This window comes from Zalophus californianus, chromosome 2, assembly GCF_009762305.2.
Source record: "Zalophus californianus isolate mZalCal1 chromosome 2, mZalCal1.pri.v2, whole genome shotgun sequence".
Lineage (NCBI taxonomy): Eukaryota > Metazoa > Chordata > Mammalia > Carnivora > Otariidae > Zalophus > Zalophus californianus.
The window spans coordinates 181,926,440-181,947,475 of NC_045596.1; the positions used below are offsets into that span (position 1 = coordinate 181,926,440).

The 21,036-nt window shown below is 36.3% G+C and overlaps 1 protein-coding gene across 1 annotated transcript in view; it reads left to right on the top strand.

Annotated features, from left to right (window-relative positions):
- Positions 1 to 21,036, top strand: part of ZDHHC2 (zinc finger DHHC-type palmitoyltransferase 2) — a 73,947-nt gene that overhangs the window by 41,500 nt on the left and 11,411 nt on the right. Inside the window, exons 5-10 of the mRNA XM_027598942.2 lie at positions 2,757 to 2,826; positions 3,577 to 3,609; positions 9,413 to 9,533; positions 11,714 to 11,846; positions 17,651 to 17,777; positions 18,061 to 18,153. Coding sequence (XP_027454743.1) covers positions 2,757 to 2,826; positions 3,577 to 3,609; positions 9,413 to 9,533; positions 11,714 to 11,846; positions 17,651 to 17,777; positions 18,061 to 18,153 — 577 coding nt within the window. The remainder of the gene's footprint in view (positions 1 to 2,756; positions 2,827 to 3,576; positions 3,610 to 9,412; positions 9,534 to 11,713; positions 11,847 to 17,650; positions 17,778 to 18,060; positions 18,154 to 21,036) is intronic.

Consider the following 21,036-nt stretch of genomic DNA (forward strand, 5'->3'; position numbering starts at 1 on the left):
ACCGATCTAGAAAAAACTTGCTGTGGCCCATGTCGTAGAAATTACTGCCTGTGGTCTCTTCTAGGATTTTTATGGTTCCCTGCCTTACATTTAGGTTTTTAATCCATTTTGAGTTTATTTTTGTGTATGATGTAAGAAAGTGGTCCAGTTTCTTTCTTCTGCATGTTACTATCCAGTTTTCCCAACACCATTTGTTGAACAGACTGTCTTTTCCCCATTGCATATTCTTGCCTTCTTTGTCATACATTAATTGATGATATAATTGTGGGTTTATTTCTGGGTTTTCTGTTCTGCTCCATTGATCTACATGTCTATTTTTGTGCCAGTACCGTACTGTTTTGATCACTACAGCTTTGTAATAGAACTAGAAGTGTGGTACTGTATGCCTCCAGCTTTGCTTTTCTTTTTCAAGATTGGTTTGGCTATTCACATATTTTGTAGTTCCATACAAATTTCAGAATTGTTTATTCTAGTTCTGTGAAACATGCTGTTTTTATTTTGATAGGGATTGCATCAAATGTGTAGATCACTTCCAGCAGTATAGACATTTTAACAGTATTTATTCTTCTAATCCATGAGCATGGAATGTCTTTCCATTTCTTCATGTCATCAATTTCTTTCAGCATTTTTTTATAGTTTTCAGAATACAAGTCTTTCACTTCTTTGGTTAGGTTTATTCCTAGGTATCTTACTATTTTTGGTGCAATTGTAAATGGGATTATGGGGCATTTTTTGTTTTTCATTTTGTTTTTTTTTTACTAAGAGACTAAATTTCTGTTTATGAAAGACTGTAAGCAAAAAGCTTATTTCTACATTGTTTTAATTTCCAGTGAGTTATTACCCACTTTGATTTGAGAAGGTTTTTTGTTGTTGTTGTTTTGTTTGATTGTTTGTTTGTTTTTTCCCAGTGTGCTTTAAAGTAGAGATAATCATCTGGAGAGAATGTAGCATTGCCCACGAAACTCACCACTTAAAGTGCAACTATAAGTGTAAAAAATATATAATAGTTTTCAAAGACTTGGTGTGAAAAAGTGTAAAATATGTGATTAATATTTGTGTATTAATTATATATTGAAATAATATTTTTGATATATTAGGTCAAATATATTTTCTTAAAATTAATTTCCCTGTTTCCTTTTATTTCTTTTAATACAGCTCCTAGAGAATCTAAAAGTACACATGTGGCTCACATTATATTTCTTCTGGATAATATTGCCTTACACTTTAATGCTCTGAGTGAGCCAGTGGTACTGTGGAGCTTTCTCTGGAATGTAGCTGCAAGACTTCTTCCTTCAGGAGATGAGCCAGCCATGCCATTAATCTCTGTAGTTCCCAAAAAAAGGAGAGTTGTAAGGGGGATGATTGAGAACTTATTTTAATATAGAAAACAATTCCATATAGGTCTTGTTGTCTGAAAAAAGCTCATCCTAATCTTAGGATAAGCAACTGTTGCTTTTTTCAGGGATCATAATATTAGTTAATATAACAGTGATAATTACTTGTTGCAAGTACTTTCTCCAAATTTTAAATTCACTATTTGGGTTTTTACTGATCCCGTGACCCACCCAATAACTGTTCTCCTGTAATTTTGGTAGACTGCTTGCATCTTGTAAGATGTCTATGTACTGAAATAGCATCTCCAAACCAGACATACATAATTGTCTTTGATATCTATGTTAGAAAAGAAAGGATCAGGATTTCCATTACAAGAATTAAAATTCAGTATTGGAAGCACTTCTGATATTCACTTCTAGTCTTGTATCTCACCCTACAGAGAACATGTGAGCTCTTTCCCAATTTAAACAACTAATAGAGTTTATTCACAAATTTCTAAAATGTGTTTCTCATAAAAATTTTATTTTTTTAAAGATTTTATGTATTCATTTGAGACACAGAGATAGAGAGCATGAGCAGGGGGAGAGGCAGAGGGAGAGGGAGAAGCAGGCTTCCCACTGAGCCAGGAGCCCGATGTGGGGCTCAATCCCAGGACCCTGGGATCATGACCTGAGCCGAAGGTAGACACTTAACCAACTGAGCCACCCAGGCGCCCCTCATAAAACTTTTAAAATATGGTTGTATCTTCAGGTACTTATCCTGGTAGGGTACAGGAAAGAAATTAATTTACTTGAGGGAGACATTCTCTTTACTTTGATAGAAATGGACATATTTGTACCCTTTGTGAGCCTTACTATCATTACTGACAATTAGGAATACCTTAGAAAAATTACGTCCAAAGATTCTCTATTCCTAAGAAACCTCGTTAGAAAACTGAGGTTGGGGGCGCCTGGCTGGCTCAATCAGAGGAGTGAGCGACTCTTGGTCTTGGGGTCATGAGTTCAAGCCCCATGTTGGGTATAGAGATTACTTAAAAGAAAGAGAGAGAAAAAAAAAAGAGAGGGGGGAGGAAGGAAGGAAGGGGAAAGAAAGAAAAGAAAGGAAGGAAGGAAGGAAGAAAAAGAGAAAGAAAGAAAGAAAAGAAAAAGAAAGAAAGAAAGAAAGAAAGAAAGAAAGAAAGAAAGAAAGAAAGAAAGAAAGAAAGAAAGAAAGAAAGAAAGAAAGAAAGAAAGAAAGAAAGAAAACTGAGGCTGTAGGCAAGTCATTCTATTTTTGTATTAACAGTAGAATATCTCATTTTTACCAAATTCAAATTCACTTTGCTTTTTTAGAAGTTAAATTTGGATAGCTGATAAAAGCCATTTAATTGTATATTCAATTCAGTGTTAAATCTAAGACTAAGTGGAGATTTTTGTCCCTAGCAATCCGATATTGTGACAGATGCCAACTCATAAAACCAGACCGCTGCCATCACTGTTCCGTCTGTGATAAGTAAGAAAACCTTTTACTTCTAAATCTGTACATGCTGGTGGTCTTTTTAATTAATATTGTTTCTTTCCTCACTGTTTTCCAAATTATTTCCTTTTTTCCTTAGTTGTGTTTCTGAGACCTTTATTTAGGACGTAGAACTGGACAGTCCCTTGCATTGATATGATTGTGGCTTAGGGCCACAGTCACCTAATTGCCCCGCTTTCCCCCCAGATTCACACTGATGTGAAGAAGTGCATGAATTTTGGCAGCTCAGACTTGGCTAGTTCTGTTTACCAAATACTTCTCTGACTCTTTTTTCACCTTTATAAAGATAGTTCATATGACTACACAATAATCAGATATTTTAGATACTTAATATATCACAAGGACTGTGCTACTTAGCTTAAAGATTGATATTAAAGACAAGTTTTATCCAGACTTTCTGTAAATCTGTTGACATTTTGCCCTTTCTTTAGCATAAGATAATTGTGTATTAACATAATGAATTGCTTTTAGGAAATGAGTTTTTTGATTTCTACTTTAAAGTATGTAGATTTTGAAAATTCTATAATTATATATCATAACTGAAATTGGCTATAGTATTTGAGATGAGGACTTTTAGTATTATTTATTTAATTTTTAAATAAGTAATTTTGCAATATTTTACTTGGCACAACTCTTTCTAAATAACTTTTATATTTCCTTTTCATACTTAATGGGATTAAAATTTTATAAGGTGTTAAGTTTTGTGTGTGTTTATTATTTTTTTAGATGTATTTTGAAGATGGATCATCATTGCCCATGGTGAGTATGGCTCTATACTTAAACACGTTTCTGTCCCTTAGAACTTAATAAATTGAATCATTTATCTGTTTAAATCTTTTTGTAAATGAAATCTTGCCTTAGCTGACCCAGAAGGTACTTTCAGATTTAGTTTCTAGTGTTTGTTGAATTAACACCAAAAAGGTTTTATTCAGGAGAGTTTCCATGGAATAATTTTTAAATGAAGTAGACCGACAACATGAAAGTTAATTTGTCATATTTGCTTAGAACAAATGGTTTTCTTTGTATGCACATGCATCAACACAGAGATTCTGAAACATGTCCCAGAAATTACACCAAAATGAATTCATAAATTATACACAATACCTCACTGGAAGTTTTGAATAACGAATTAATTCATCTCAAGCTTTAACAATTTATTTTAAATAAAACTTGACATTGAGGAGTATGAATAGCAAATACACAAATACATATGTGTTTAGGGTTTTCACTTAGAACTCATTAATATTTTAAAAAATAATTTTAGGGGCGCCTGGGTGGCTCAGATGGTTAAACGTCTGCCTTCAGCTCAGGGCATGATCCCAGGGTCCTGGGATCGAGTCCCACGTCAGGCTCCCTGCTCCTTGGGAGCCTGCTTCTCCCTCTGCCTCTCTCTCTCTCTCTCTCTCTGTCTTTCATGAATAAATAAATAAAATCTTAAAAAAAAATAATTTTAGATCAGGCACCTTAACAGAGAATGATTTGAAAGCTCTAATTAACTAATGAAGGTTGATTTTTCTACCTCTCCCTATAATTTTTCTTCTCCATGTGCACATTAGCTACACTCAGGTTGCCGGCCAGGCTGGATTTGGACACTAGGCGTGATTACTCTACCAGCCTTGCCTTCTTTCAGGGGTGGCCCTAGAAAAAGGTAGACATGCCCACAAATGTGTGCTGGGTGTAGGTGGAAACATAGGGAATAATTATCTTAGCTGTAGGAAATAATAGGGGAATGTCGGCTTCACCATATTTTCTCTCTCTAGATACCTCTCACTTTTCTCCAACTAGACTTTCTTCTTTCCGACGTTAAGGCCAGTTAGCTCCTATGAGAGTAATGTTCTCCTCAAAGAAAGATCTCAATGAATAGCCTCACTTGGTATTAATATTCATTTGTAGCCATTCTTTTGCTTTCCTCGTGCTTTCATTCATTCTCTTCTCTCTCAAGTAGCTTTTCCCCCCAATATCTTCTATTTTAAGTTTTCTTAGTCCTCCTTACATTCCTCTGTTGATCCCTCCAGTAGCTCACGTGTCAGTGCCTCACCCACATCTGCACCATCCGCCTGTGGGTTCACTGCACCTGCCGCGGACAGTTCCTGCGCCCTTGGCGGCTCCTCACCTCAGACCCCACTGTTTCTTTCCTTCTCTGCCTGCGGGCTCTCTGTTCCACCTGAGGAGGCTGGGTACGCTGAGAAGCCGGGCAGCCCAGAGGTGCCAGGCGTGAATGCTTCCAGAGGCTCCCCTCAACCAGCGAGGGCCTGGCCAACAACACATGCTTTATGGGCTTTTCTCCCCTCCTTGTTTCAAATAAGCTGTATCCAAGTTCTTGTCTCAGGGTCTGCTCTCGGGAGAACGCATGCAAAGACACCCTTCTTTTCTAAGTAGCTGTGTATTCTCAGTATAATTTAGCAGAATGAGAAAGAAATCAAGGACGTAGAGTTGACTTCAATTTTTCTGACTTAGAGTGATAAATATGAGATGGTGATGACAAGGAATGGAAAGGTGGAAACAACCGGTATTAGTTCCAAGCTTCACACACCTATAAAGCGTGACGCACCCTTACTAGCCTCACTAAAGCACAAAAATAGGAAATAATAATTTACTGTGATAGCAATCTTTCTAAACCTGCCATTAATTTGCCTTTATAAGAGACTTATAGCATAATTTGACAGTCTTTCAAATTTTGACAAATCTGTTGAATAAGTGAAAGGGAACGGATAGAAGGCTCTAGAGGTTTTAAAAACGGGTACAGATTGCATACCCATAGACTCCCCATTATCATGCTCGCTCTCTATGGCAATGTGGGAATTGTTGAACGAACTGCCTGCAGTACCTTTCAACTTCCGTGTCATTGCTTCTTTGTACTGTGGCGCCCCCTGCTGCCCACCGTGTCAGCCACTGTCTCAGCTCTCGCCCTTGCAGAAGGCAGTAAGCCGGGTGGATTTGGGAAGGGTTTGGTGCCAAGGGCCTTGTGTTCACCTGGTGTATTTGAAATTTCAAGTTAAAATTTTAAATTAAAAAAAGGTATGCATAATGCATACGCATGGTTCTAAATGCAAAAATAAAAAAAGTGCCAAGTGTTCGTCCTAGGCCCCCCTCCCCCGCTTCTTCTCTTCCTCACAGGGAGCATATTGCTAAATGTCATGAGTACCTTTCAGATATAAATGTGTATGTGTGTGTGTGTTACAGTTTTTTACACACACACAAAAATATTTTACACATTTTTTAACACAAGTGGTTCCACTATGGACTGAGTCTGTGCCTCTTTTTTTTTTTTCCTCTTCACTTAATATATCCTGGAACATTTTCCTTATCAAGATAGAAATAATCTCTTTTTATAGCCATTATGTCAGTATAACAGTCATTGATTAAAAGATCTTCAGGATGTTCCCAAACTGTGGGGCCAACCTTATTATGCAGGTCTTGTATACAAAAGTTCAGTATCTGTCAACTTTGAGCATTGAAAAAGCAGAAAGCTTCCTTGTTGTCAGGGGCTCCAGCATATCTGCTAAGGCCAGTTAAGATGACCCATCAGGGTGCAGGGGATCCACCTCGCACTTGTCTTTTAACTGAAATAGAAATCCTGTAGTATTTGCCTTATTGGGTTTCCCATCAAAGAGTTTTTCTTTTAATATAAATTTTTCATTCATTCATTCATTCATTCATTCATTCATTATATTAATGATATGTTTTGACATGCTTGCCAAAGATTAGGTAACACTTATTAAATTCAATAATTTTAGCTTCATATTGAGTGCCTATAATGTGCTAGAGACTATATATATATATATATGTGTGTGTATATATATATAAAATCTGTAATTCTTACAACAGTGACAGAAATTACAGAAATTATTTGTCTCATTTTAAAGAAAAGGGGGACGTGGAGCTCAGAAAAGTTAAAGAGTGGGCTTAAAGTCACATGGCATGTTTTTTTGGACTCCAAAGGCCACATTCTGTCTGTTTTTTTCTATATTATGTTCTTTTTCCTATTTAGAATCAGAAAGCAATTGCCCTGAAACAGGGCCAATTGCTATTTGCACTAAATTTTATTTTTTTTAAGATTTTTTTTAAGATTTCATCTATTTATTTGAGAGAGAGCGTGAGCGAGAAAGGGCATGAGGGGAGGAGGGGTGGAGGGAGAGGGAGAAGCAGGCTCCCCGCCGAGCAGGGAGCCCGATGCAGGGCTCCACCCCAGGACCCTGGGACCATGACCCAAGTCGAAGGCAGACACCCAACCCACTGAGCCACCCAGGTGCCCTTATTTGCACTGAATTTTATTTTTTTTAAGATTTTATTTATTTATTTGATAGAAAGAGAGAGAGAGAACATGAGATGGGGGAGGGTCAGAGGGAGAAGCAGTCTCTCCGCCGAGCAGGGAGCCCGATGCGGGACTCGATCCCGGGACTCCAGGATCATGACCTGAGCCGAAGGCAGTTGCCCAACCAACTGAGCCACCCAGGCGCCCCTGCACTGAATTTTAAACAGCATATAAGGGATAATTACCTTGAGCATGTTTTGTTTCTCCATATAAAATCATTCAGACTCAGAATACATCTCTTCCTTTTCAAATTGAGTCTACAAAGCAGTAGGGAGTTAAAACATTTCACTGTCTGTTATGAAGAGACATTTTATTACTACATTTCTTCAAGTGTAAAGTACATATCAAACGCTAAGATACTTGGTTTTTATTTACTGACTTTCTCTTCTGTTTCCTAAGTGACAGATAAGTTACATTACACCATGTTCCTAAATAGAAGTTAAAGTAAATTAGATGTTATGAAATCTGTAATCAAAATCATTTTACTTTTTATAAAAATGCTATGTATCGTTTAATATAAAAGCTGCCTTCTTACATTCTCATAGGAAGAGAAACAATCTTTCTTATCCCTTCTTATTTTCCCCCAGTGCACAAAAGTCATTGTCTTCACCCTCACCCTCCAAAGTGTTATGGCTCCCCAGCTTCTGTCTATGCATTCTCTCCTCTGGAAACTAAACAAGAAAGCAAGGGGAATATCCTGTATCCTTTGGAGACAGAATGCAGTTAGACTAGGCTTGTTTGGAACTCTGCAGTATGATTTCTTGCCATTATTTCATTCAGATGTCAGAGAAGGCAGCCTCAGTAATTGGTTTGCACTCACACTAGAACTGTCACGTTTTCATATCATGTGCACCTACAATTTTTGCCTTCTTTATGAGCTTATTTGCCATATAAAATACCCTTATGTTCCAAAGTTACTAAATCTAGTCCTGGTCCCTTTACCTTATGTTTCTTGAGGTAGATGATATAAGCACTTTTCTGTTTCTTTCCCCCCAAATATTCAGTTTATTCATAAACCTGATAATGTTTACCTTTTTAGTTTTTTTAATTAATTTTTTTATTGTAGGTACACTTACGTGGCACCTAATCTCTTCACACATTTTTAAGTGCAAAGTACAGTATTGTTAACCATGGGCACAGTGTCGTATAGCGGACTTCTGGAGCTTATTTATCTTGCATAGTTGAGTAAACATTTTCATGTGTACATTGTTTCACTTTAAAAATATAAAAAGAAAAATGTCTCAGCTTATTAGCAAAGTCAATAGAGACTGAGACTACCTGGCTAACATTAGAGTAGGACAAAGACATTTGAGGAGAGAAAACAGTATGTGTACATTCCATGCAGTAGGTTTATTATACCAGTTAACACAGTTACCTCAACCAGTGAAGATACCCGTGATTTCCACTTAGGTGTTGTGTCACGTGTACACCAAGATCAGCCTGAAATTCCCTTGTCTTTGTCAAAAGGAAGATAAAAAAATGTTGATAGAAAAGTGTGACCATAAAATCTAGTTGTATTTGTGTTTATGCTTTTTGATACAATAGTTTGAATTCATATTCCTCCTCTCCGAAATATAGTAACTTTAGAATGAGAACTGAGAATTACAAATCCTGTTTAGAACCAAAGGATATAGAGCCAGCTCTCTGGAATGTTTGTTTTGCAGATAAGGAAAATGAAATTCCTATAGACTATTTCACTTGGTCAAGGCCACATGATTATTGAGTGTCAGATGCATCTTATGACCGTGGCTGTCTGGCTCTCAATCCTATTTCTTTTCTTAAACCTCCCCAGGATAATCAGTGGTATGCTGATGGCATGCATGTAGTTTGCAAAGATATTTCATCTAATTTGGGAAAATCTGAAAGATTTTAAATTACCTAATCATAGAAATATCCAAAGGTAACCAAGATCTTAGTAAGTTCCTCTTCTCTGCCTTACTTCATTAGGTTTCTCACCAGCTCTGTGTTCTTAGGCATGTGCTTATTTGCATAATTGGACATGAAATATATGGTTCATGGTTGATTAAAGTAATATCACATACCAAATTAAAAAATCTAAACACAAATTCCTTTTTTAGCAAAATGGATTTTTTAATGTTTGTATGTGTAAAATTTTATGAGGCTTGCTTAAAGAAATGCCAGTAAATTTCAAATGATAGGAAACCAAATACTGTGTTAAAGATGAGCATATGCAGACGTAGGCTGAAAGTATACAACTCACTGAAAATGTTTTTGTTTTGTTAACAGGGTGAACAATTGTGTTGGATTTTCAAATTATAAATTTTTCCTCCTTTTCTTGGCTTATTCTCTGCTGTATTGCCTTTTTATTGCTGCTACGGATTTACAGTATTTTATCAAATTTTGGACAGTAAGTCAATACCTTGGTGATTTTTTTCTGGCATACAAAAATATATAACAGATTTTCAGTAATTGAGTTATTTCAGATGCTGATTTTATAGACTAGAGCTCATTTATATATAGTCAATCCTCACTGTTCACAGATTCTGTGTTTGTGAATTCTCTTACTTGCTGAAATTTATTTGTAATCCCCAAATCAGTACTCACAGAGCTTTTGTGGTTCTTTGCAGACATGCACAGCGTGGGAAAAATTTGACCTGCCCCATGGGCACATTCCCAGCTGAGCTCCACAAAAACCGCCTTCTTGTTTGTTCTTAGTCTCTTCTCCTGTAAACAAGTATGCTTTTCAGTCCGTTTAGTGTCACATTTTTTGCATTTTTTATACTTATTGTTGGTGATTTTGCTATTTAAAATGGTCTTCATACATAGCGCTGAAGTGCTGACTGGTGTTTCTGAGCAAAAGAAGACTATAGCATACTTTATGGAGAAAATGCTTGTGTCGGGTAAGCTTCCTGCAGGCATGAGTCACGCTGCTGTTGGCTCTAAGTAATGAATCAATAATGTATATTAAATAACATGTCAATACGGTGTATTTAAGCAGAAATGCACATAAACAAGGTTGTGCATTGATCCTTTGACAAGAATAATGTGACCAGAGGCTCACAGGAACCTAACCCTGTATTTTCCCTGGGGCAGCGATTCCATATTTACAAATTCAGCATTCATGACACCTTTACAGAACATGACCACTGTGAATAATGAGAATTGACTATATTCGAAGTTTTATTTTCAGCATCTAAAAATTGAAGTGTTTTCTTTATGAGTAGAAAGACTGTTTTTTAAAACTATTATGTCTATAATATCCTGAGTTTTTATTAGGTATTGCTTGATTAGGCTTTAAGTAATTCATTTGTTTTCTGTGCTATATATTTTAAATGTAAGCAAAACAAAATTAAAATTGAGTATTATAAATATCCAAAGATACTCCTTGGGGCCCCCAAACAATGGTAAAAAACAAAAAACAAAAAAAAGTTATCCCAGGCCAGGATTGCTTTATTGTTTTCATTAAATTATCCTTTATTATGATAAGAACTTTCTAAATTCCTAGATAATTTAGGTCAGATTTGAACCACATTGAATACTAAAGATTTATTGAATGCCTTTATGTGCCAGTTACATTGCCAAGCACTAGGAATATACAGGTGTATGGACATGCTGCTAGCATTCAAGAATACTTCAGTGTCTAGCATGAAGAATGATCCCTAATGAATGTCTGAAAGAATATAACCTCCCTGCTTCTCATTCCTGTGGATGGTTTTAGTTCCAAACCATAAATATATATGTAAAGGAGTGACCAGTTTTCACTGTGAGGACTCTGCTGTCAGAAGCTATGAGTGAGAGCTGGTGACCTGTGTCAATAGCGGATACTGAAATACTATGACCGTCTATCAGAAGGGGACAGGTGCTAACAGCTCTGGTGCTTTACTAAGTATCCGTAGCCCAAGCCTGCCATTCTAGAGTGGGTTTAGGTCTCCTTGGACAATACATACAAGAAGAGACAAACTGGTTTTGCTTTGAGATGGCCTGTTTTGTTACCTGGATATTGTAAGGTTTGTTTTAGACCAGTGTTATGCACTAGTGTTGATCTTTTCTGTGATGCTATTATTTAAAATAGCTTGAAGCATTATTGTGGATGTGTTGTTGTATGTGTTCTTGTTGACGCTGTTGTTTGTAGTACTGTAAAACATCAATAAGTATAGTAATTAACTGTGCCAATTAACCTTCATTTTCAGGCATTATAATAAAACTATTTAAATATTTGTAAAGCTGTAGTGTGTTAAAACATTTTCAGGAAGTAAATAAAAAACTATATTTTATAGTTCCTTTTATCTTGCTTCCTAGTATTATAGTTTACACATATACTACCATAATTTTTCTTTGATTCAGTTATGAAAAACAAAGTAAATATCCCAAATTTTAATATCTTTTTATATCTATATTCATTAATAGTAAACATTTTTTAAGCTTATGACATATATTTTTCCTCAAAGTTTTAACATAAAGCCATGTATCTTTCTCCATATCTAAATTAAAAAAAAAAGTAGAGCAAAAAAAAAAAATCTTACTTACAAAAGTAGGGAAATACTTATCCCTTTGACAAAACATTTTATTTTCTTCCTTTCTTTATAGAATGGCCTACCCGATACTCAAGCCAAGTTCCATATTATGTTTTTATTCTTTGCTGCAGCTATGTTTTCTGTCAGCTTGTCCTCTCTGTTTGGCTATCATTGTTGGCTAGTCAGCAAAAATAAATCTACATTAGGTGAGTATTCCATTATTGTAGTTAACAGAACTTTAAAGACATAAATAGATACTCATCAAAAGTTGCCATATGATTAAATGCCAACCCGTCCTGATGTGGTAAAAATCATTTTTATTCCCACACTGTTTTGTGGGATGGCGACTTAGGCACCTACAAATGCACTCGTTCTGTATATTTATTGACTGTCCATTGTGTGTAAAGCATTGTGTATATACAGTGGTGAACAAGGACAAAATAGTCTAGTGAGGGGCACAAAAAATCAATAACCAAACATAAAAGTAATTGCAAAATGCAAAGTGCTATCTAGGAAACAAACAGGATGCTGAGGTGTGGATCTGGCTGGGGACTGTGGAAGGGAACCTACTTAGAACGGTCAGGAAAGAGCTCACCAAAACAAGTATTTTACCTAAGAAGTCAGTCACGGTAAGAACCACAACATTTCAGGTAGAGAAAACAGTATGTTCAAAAGCCCCACAGAGGGGGCATACAGCTAAAACAGCACTCAATGGGAAATGTATACCTAGCTATAAATGATTCCATTAAAACAGAAATGTGTCAAATCAATTACTTTATATCTTAAGGAAGTACAAAAAGAACAGCAAAGTAAATCTGAAGCTAGCAAATGGTAGAAAATAACAAAGATTAGAAAGGAGGTAACAGAAATAGAGAATTTAAAAAAAGAAAAGTTCATGGGGCGCCTGGGTGGCACAGTCGGTTAAGCATCAGACTCTTGGTTTCGGCTCAGGTCATGATCTTAGGGTCCTGGAATCGAGCCCCGTGTCGGGCTCCATGCTCAGTGGGGAGTCTGCTTGGGACTCTCTCTGCCTCTCCCTCTGCCCCTTCCCCTGCAGTCTCTCTTTCTCTAAAAAAATATATAAATAAATCTTTAAAAATAAATAAATTAAAAAAATTAAAAATAGAAGTTCAGTGAAATCAGTAATTGGTTCTTCAAAAATATCAACAAATTTCACAAGTCATTAGCTAGAAAGAAAAAATAAAGAAGACATTGCCAATGAAACTCAGTAATGAGAGGGGAATATTACTACTGAATTTACAGAAATAAAAGGATTATAAGTGAATACCCTGAACAACAAAAAATTAGGTAGCCTAGATGAAATGGACAGACTCCAAGAAATACGCAAACTACTCTGCACCTCTCCCTGCTCTCTCTCTCTCTCTGTCTTTCTTACATAAATACATAAATCTTAAACAACAACAACAACAACAACAAAAACCTGAACAGACCTGTAACAAGGAAGGGGATTGAATCAGTAATCAAAAGCCTCCCAACGAAGAAAAGCCCAGGACCAAATGGCTTCCCTGGTGAATTCCACCAAAAAAAATTAACATAAATTTTTCTCAAACTCTGTCAAAAATTAGAAGAGAGGATAACACTTTGTAACTCATTCTATGAGGCCAGCATTGCTCTAATACCAAGCTCAAAGATGTCTAAGACGACTGTAGACCAATATCCCTTATGAATATAGATACAAAAATCCTCAATAAAATACTGGAAAATCAAATCTAGCAGCTTATAAAAAGGATTATATACTGTGACCAAATAGGATTTATCCCAGGAATGCAAACATGTTTCAATATACAAAAATCAACCACATTAATAGAATACACCACATTAATAGAGAGAAGGAAAAAAAAAACCACGTGATTAGTTCAACTGATGCAGAGAAAGTATTTGACAAAATTCAACACCCTTTTAAGATACCTTAACAAACTAGGGACACAAGGGAATTTCCTCAACACAAGGGGCTTCCTCAAGCCTTAAATGATAAAGTGCATTTATGAGAAATCTACAGCTAGTATCATACTCAATGGTGAAAAACAAAAATCTTACCCCTAAGACCAGGAACAAAACAAGGACTGCCACTTTTACTAGCACTATTTAACACTGTACTAGAAAATCTAGCCTGGAAAATTAGTCAAGAAAAATAAATAAAGCCATCCATATTGGAAAGGAAGAAGTAAAACTATCTCTCTTTGCAGATAACATGATCTTCTATACAAAGAACCTTAAAGATACAATAATAAAAACAGAGCTAATGAACAAAATCAGCAAAGTTGCATTAGATCAATATGAAAGAAATCAGTTGTATTTCCATACACTAGCAAGGAACCATCCAAAAGGAAATTAAAGAAACAATTCCATTTACAAAAGCATCCAACATAGTAAAATGCTTAGGAATAAATTTAACTGAGGAGGTGCAACAGTAGGACACTGCAAACTACAAAGCTTGGCTGAATGAAATTAAAGACCTAGGTAAATGGTAAGACTTCCCATGCTCATATATTGGAAGATTTAATATTGTTAAGATGGTGATATGACCCAAAGTGATGTACAGATTCAGGGTGATCCTGATTACGATTTCAGTGGCCTTTCTTGCAGAAATGGCAAAGCTGATCCTCAAATTCATGTGACGTCGCAAGGCGCCCCGAATAGCCAAAGCAGTATCCGCCAAAAAATAAAACCAAGTTCTTCCTGATTTTAAAACTTACTACAAAATGACAGTGATCAAAACAGTGTGGTGTTGGCACAAGGATAGCAATATAGACCAATGGAAGAGAATGAGAGAATGAGCAATCAGAAATAAGCCATACACCTTTGGCCAGTTGATTTTCCACAAGAGTACCAAGACCATTCAATGGAGAAGATAATAGTGTCTTTAACAAATGGTGCTAAAACTATAAAACTCTTAGAAGGAAACATAAGGATAAACCCTCAGGATCTTAATATGGCAATGAATTCTTAGATACAATACCAAAAGCATAAGTAACAAAAGAAAAAAATAGATACATTGGACTCCACCAAAGTTTTAAAAATGTGTGCATCGAAGGACATTGTTAAAATAGTAAAAAGACAACCTACAGAATGAGAATAATATTTACAAATAATTTATCTAGGGGCGCCTGGGTGGCTCAGTCGTTGAGCGTCTGCCTTCAGCTCAGGTCATGATCCCAGGGTCCTGGGATCGAGTCCCACATGGGGCTCCCTCCTTGGCAGGAGGCCTGCTTCTCCCCCTCCCACTCCCCCTGCTTGTGTTCCCTCTCTCCTTGTGTCTCTCTCTGTCAAATAAATAAATAAAATATTAAAAAAACAAATATTTTATCTGACCCAGTATTCAGAATATAAAAAGAAATCATACAACTCAACAAGAAAAAGACCAACAGCCCAATTCAAAAAATTGGCAAAGAATTTGAATAGGAATTTATTTATTTATTTTAAAGATTTATTCATTTTATTTATTTGAGAGAGGGAGAGAGAATGTCAAGCAGACTCCCCACTGAGTGCTGGAGCCTGACCTGGGCTCGATCTCAGAACCCTGAGATCACGACCTGAGCCAAAACCAAGAGTTGGACACTGAAGAGTCGGACTGAGCCACTGAATAGACTTTTAAATAGACATTCCTCCAGTGAAAATATACAGTTGGCCAAAATGCACATAAAAACATGCTCAACATCATTAATCATTAGGGCAGGGTAATCAAAACCATAGTTACTCCTTCACACCCAAATCAACAAAATATAAAGCAAGTGTAGCTGGGGATGTGGAGAAATCGGAACCTTCAGACTTGGCTGCTAGGAATGTAAAATGGTGAATCCACTGTAAGCAACAGTGGCTGTCTCCTAAAAAGTTAAATATGAAATTATCATATGGACCAGCAATTGCACTCCTTGATATTTACCCCAAATAACTGAAAGCAGCGACTCCAACAGATAGTTATATGTCAGGGTTCATAGCAGCACTCTTCACAATAGCCCAAAGATGGAAACAATCCAAATGTCCATGAAAGATGAATGGATAGAAAAAATGTGATATTTTCTAGACAATGGAATATTACTCAGCCATAAGAAGAAATGAGATACTGATGCACACTACAACATGCATGAACCTTAAAAAATTGCTAAGTAAGAAGCTGATCTCAGAAGGTTCATGTTATATAATTTCATTTATGTGAAATATCCAGATTAGGTAAGTCCATAGAAAAAGAAAGCATATTGGTAGTTTTCAGAGGATGAGAAGAAGGGAGAATAGGGAGAGTCTGCTTAATGGATATGGAGTTTCTTCTGGGGTGATGAAAATATTTTCGAACTTGATAATTAATTGCACAGAATTATGAATGTACTAAATGCCATTGATTTGTTTACTTTAAAATAGTTAATTTTGTATTCTGTGAATTTCAGTCCAGTTTAAAAAAAAAAAGTCCTATAGGAGAAGAGCTAGAAATATTTGGGTTTTTTTTTTTAAGATTTTTATTTATTGAGAGAGAGTGGTAGAGAGAGAGCATGAGAGGGAGGAAGGTCAGAGGGAGAAGCAGACTCCCTGCTGAGCAGGGAGCCCGACACGGGACTCGATCCTGGGACTCCAGGATCATGACCTGAGCCTAAGGCAGTCAACTGAGCCACCCAGGCACCCGAGGTAGGAGTATTTGTAACACTATCTACATGGTGAGAGCATAGAAAGCTAAAGAACGGAAAATATACTATGAGGTTTGAGAAGTAAGTAGGGACTAAGCTAAGTAGTATCTTCTAGACTAAGATTAGGAGTTCAGGAATGCAACCAGGACTTATAAATCCTTATTATCTCAAAGGACACTTCAAGCTAAGAGACACCATGATTACAGTAGTGAAGATTAATTATAGTATATAGTCAGTGAATGTTAATTTTTAACATTCAGGTGAGATCTTACTACAGCAAATATTGTTCAGGTGAACATATTGACATAGTAATTTCTAAACAAAGCATCTTATTTATTATATGTTGGATAATGAAATTATAATTCATCAGAAGAAAATGAATTATTTCTAGAAGTGTTTAATCTCTAGGAACTTCTAGATTTAACTTGTAACACTGAAAGGCCTTCCTTTGGACGATGTGGTCCTACAATTATAAAAAGATTTTATTAAAAGCTGTATAACCCAGGATGACAAAGGCTAAGGATCTTGCAAATTGTCACATTTTTCATAGTACCATGACTCTGTTAGAATTTTCTTTTTTAAATGATGGACAAAAAAAAAATCATACTTCTACGTTTGTTCATGTTCCCCAAATAAAAGTTTAGATTTTGTCTCTCGGCATTATTTAAGAAGCATTTAAAGGATAATGGAAGGGACATTGATCACATTGTTCACATTCCAGTCTGTCATTTATTTGCTGTGTGATCTTGGACACGTCCCACAGCCTCTCTGAATCTCGATTTCCATATGCAGAGTAGGTATAACCAGACACAGTGTTGGCTTCTGCACTGGATCCTGCTTCAGATAAGCCAGCTTTAAAGTAAATTTTTGGCTAGCTGGAAAAAAAAATGTCTGATTGGAGAAGATAAGATTTAAATGAAATTGGAAAATGGAATTTATTGGCTGAAAAAGGGAATTTGTAGAATGTATGTAAAGTACAGTGTCATTGGTTAAAAAAAAAAACTGTGTAGGTTTGTGTATATCTCTATCCATTCATTCATCTGTCCATCCACACATCTAACTAAAAAAGGTCCAGAAAACATAAAATTTTAATTTTTTTGCTTATTTGTGTTTTCTAATTTTTTTTTGCAATGCACTGTGCTGCTGTAATAGTTAAAGGATTCTTTAAAAAGTAAAATAAATGTAATCATATCTTATGATTATTTTAAAACAGAATAGACAGTCTGTGTTGCAGAGCTATTTATAAGTACATAAGTACTCACAAGAGGCTAGCCATCGATTTTTAGAGTTCCTCATTTAGTCCAATAATTTCTAACTATGGGGATTCCTAGATATGTTCTGTACTCACCTGGTTGCTCTACCATCTTTTGTAGAGGCGTTTAGAAGTCCTGTATTTCGACATGGAACAGATAAGAATGGATTCAGCTTGGGTTTCAGTAAAAACATGCGACAAGTTTTTGGTGATGAAAAGAAGTACTGGTTGCTACCCATTTTTTCAAGGTATTTTGTGGTGAAAATATTCAGGTTTTAAACCAATGAAAGCAATCCAACAGAAGAACTATAATCCTGCATAGGAATTCCTGTTCTTTAAAGAATTATTTTGTGATTCACTGTTACATGGATGCAAAAGTCAGTTAACACATCATCTCCTTGCACATGCCATATGGAAGCCAATGTCTGTATCCACAAGATAACTGTATTCTGCTCGCAAACATCACATTGTGGCAGTTTCACGCTGTTGTCTTGTTTACTGCTCAACTGTAAGTTTTAATTTTCATTATAGTCTAGGTGATGGCTGCTCCTTTCCAACTTGCCTTGTTAATCAGGATCCTGAACAAGCATCTACTCCTGCAGGATTGAATTCGACATCGAAAAAGTAATTCCATATTTTTTTTCTGTTTTAGTTTCAAATAATATGTCCTATCCTCCTATGTCCTTTGGCTGTATATTTCTTTGAAAAACGTTTAAGAACATAAGATAATTTACTATAATGGTTCCCACTTGGAATGAGGGAGAGAAGAAAGTACAGTTGGGGAAGGGGATGTAGTGAACTTCAAGTATAACTGATTTTTAAAAGTTAGTGCTTAAAAGAAGAGAATTTAAGTCCAAATTAGCTCCCTTGGTGATCAGGTGAGCAGACAGTAAACTTGCCCTCTGACCCTCCAGGTCCTTTCTGTCTGTGGTAATTGTAACATTATAACGAGATCAGAAGAACGTCCCTGGATTAAGCTTTTGGAGATCAAATGGAATCCCCAACACCTGCTTGATAGTGCACCATATTCTTAATGCTTGTTAAAAACCTGTAAACATTATCTGGGCCATTTTGGTGGAAAGAGAAGGGAAGGAGTCTTGGGAATTTAGTATCTGGAGACTTTTGCCCTTGCTGGAAGTCTGTTCTCGTTCCAGTCTGCCAAGAATTTGAGGAAGACCTCGAAATTTGGTTTTGACTCTGGTACTAACTGGCAAAAGGCAAAACTACTTAAAATTTTTACACGCTATGTATGAATTTGTAAGTCTGTAACACTAATTTTTGTATGTTTAAGACAGATTTATTTGAATATGGCCATACCTCTAATTTTTAAATAAAAGCTGATAGCAAGAGCATAACCATAATATCCTTCTTAATTTTAGAAATGTTCTCAGTTGCTGGAATGCCACGCACATAACAGCTGTACCTACACTCCTCCCATCTCATGTGGATTTCTTATTGATCCACAATACTTCCTCTGGTGGAGCCTGTCATGACCCCAGAATTCTTCTTGAGTCAGTGACCCTGGTCGCCATTCCAAAACATTTTAAATTGTCACGAGATGAAGCCTATTTGCCACCCCATCGCTAGAGTGACCTTTGTACAGACTCAACAAGTTAATAAGGAGGCCATTCTGATGTGATTTATAGGGACATTCAAAGGCACCAGGGTCTTACTGGGACATGCCCTCTGAGTTTTGTCTTGACCATTCAAGGTTTGAGGGTTTTTCTTATATCTTGATGCAGAAAAATCTCATTTGAATAGATTATTTGGAGTGTTTTCAGGTTTTTATAAAATTTACTAGTAGTTCTCAATAATGTTTTTTGCCTTTTGAGTGGTTTTTGTAGTTCAAGGAGATTTGGGTTTCTGAGATATATCTCTCCTTTTGCTAAGTGTACCATAGGCTTTGGGAGAAATCCTAGTTCTGGCACTGTTGCCCAGTTAGGTGCTCTCATAACCACTATGGGCTTCTCTTCCCTTTCCTTTAAATTTTGGGATTGAATTTTGACAGCTGAAGTATCTTTTACATCATTCTGTCATTTGCCCTGATCAGCCCATATAAAACTGGTATGGCAAGTGATGATGTCTCCTCTGTACTCCAGAGTTTTATGTCTGGCTGTCTACTCAACTTTCCCACTTAAATATCTAAAAGTCATCTCCCGCTGAACAGGTGCAAAGCAGAACTCTTGATTGCCAGACATAGACACCCTCACCTTCAGCTCAAATCTGATTCTCCTCCATTCTTCCGTATGTCATATTAGTGACCCTCAGTCTCTCAGGTGTTCCAGCCAGGAGCTGTGGAGTCATCCTAGATTCCTCTTTCAATTACCTTGCATTTACTCCACTTGCAAATCCTTTCACATGCCCCTTCAAAATATGCCAATAATCCCAGTACTTTCTTACCACCTTCAGACTGCTTTCTGGTCCGAGCCATCATTTCTCACATAGGTTATTTCCATGCCTTCCTTACTGATCTTTCTGATTCCATGTTTGCCCTACTCCAGTCTGTTCTCCATTAAGAATCAGATTGTGTCACTCTCATGCAGAACCCTCCGTTGGCTTCCCATCTTAATCAGCATAAAAGTGAATGCGCGTCCTTACCTTATCCGGTCTAATCTGGCCTCAGGATCTCTCTGTTGTCATCCTGTGCCACTTTCCCATCACTCACCATCCTCAGACACACAGATCTTGCTGGTCCTCAAATATACCAAGCTTGTCCCTTATTTAGTGCCTTTGTACTTGCCAGTTCCTCTTCCTGACCATTTTTCCTCCAGGTATCTGAATGCTCTTTGACCTTCTCTTCCTCACTTCTAGCTCAGATGTAACTTCACGATAGAGGCCATCTTTGAAAACCCTTTGTAAAATAGCTCCTCAACTTCCCCATACCTCTCTTTTTCTGTCATGGCTCTTACTGTCACCTTACTGAGTTATTATATATTTGCTATTTACTATTATTCCTCCTCAGTTACAATGACATTTCCATGCGATCAAAGACTATATTCATGGATGTAATCGGTACTTAATGAATACTGTTGAATGAATGGATCCTTCTTTGCCATTTGTTAGAGTCTTATTAGTAGTAACCAATATGCAAGGAGTCCCTACACCAGGACCTAGTTAGTATGCTGTACCTGGTATATGGTCCCTCTCTTGAAGAATAATTAGAGTAAAAGAGGATTTTTTTTGCATATAAATAGGAGACATGCTTTTTCTTTTTTTAAGATTTACCTCCAAAATTTCAATAAGGGGATGTTAAAGTTGCACAAAATTAAACTATTTTCAAATTTTAGATATGAGGTAATTATTAAGGAACAAAAGCATATCCTTTCAAAAATATAGTATAGTCAATTCACATATGTGAAAATATTCTTGGAAGAATTTTAAGTATTTTTTTCTTTTGAACATTATTGTGATTACTATTTCAGGGTGTTCTAAAATTACACTTAGAGTTTCTATGCCAATATTTTTTTCTATCTAAGTGAAATGTTATTTTAATTTATATTTTTATGC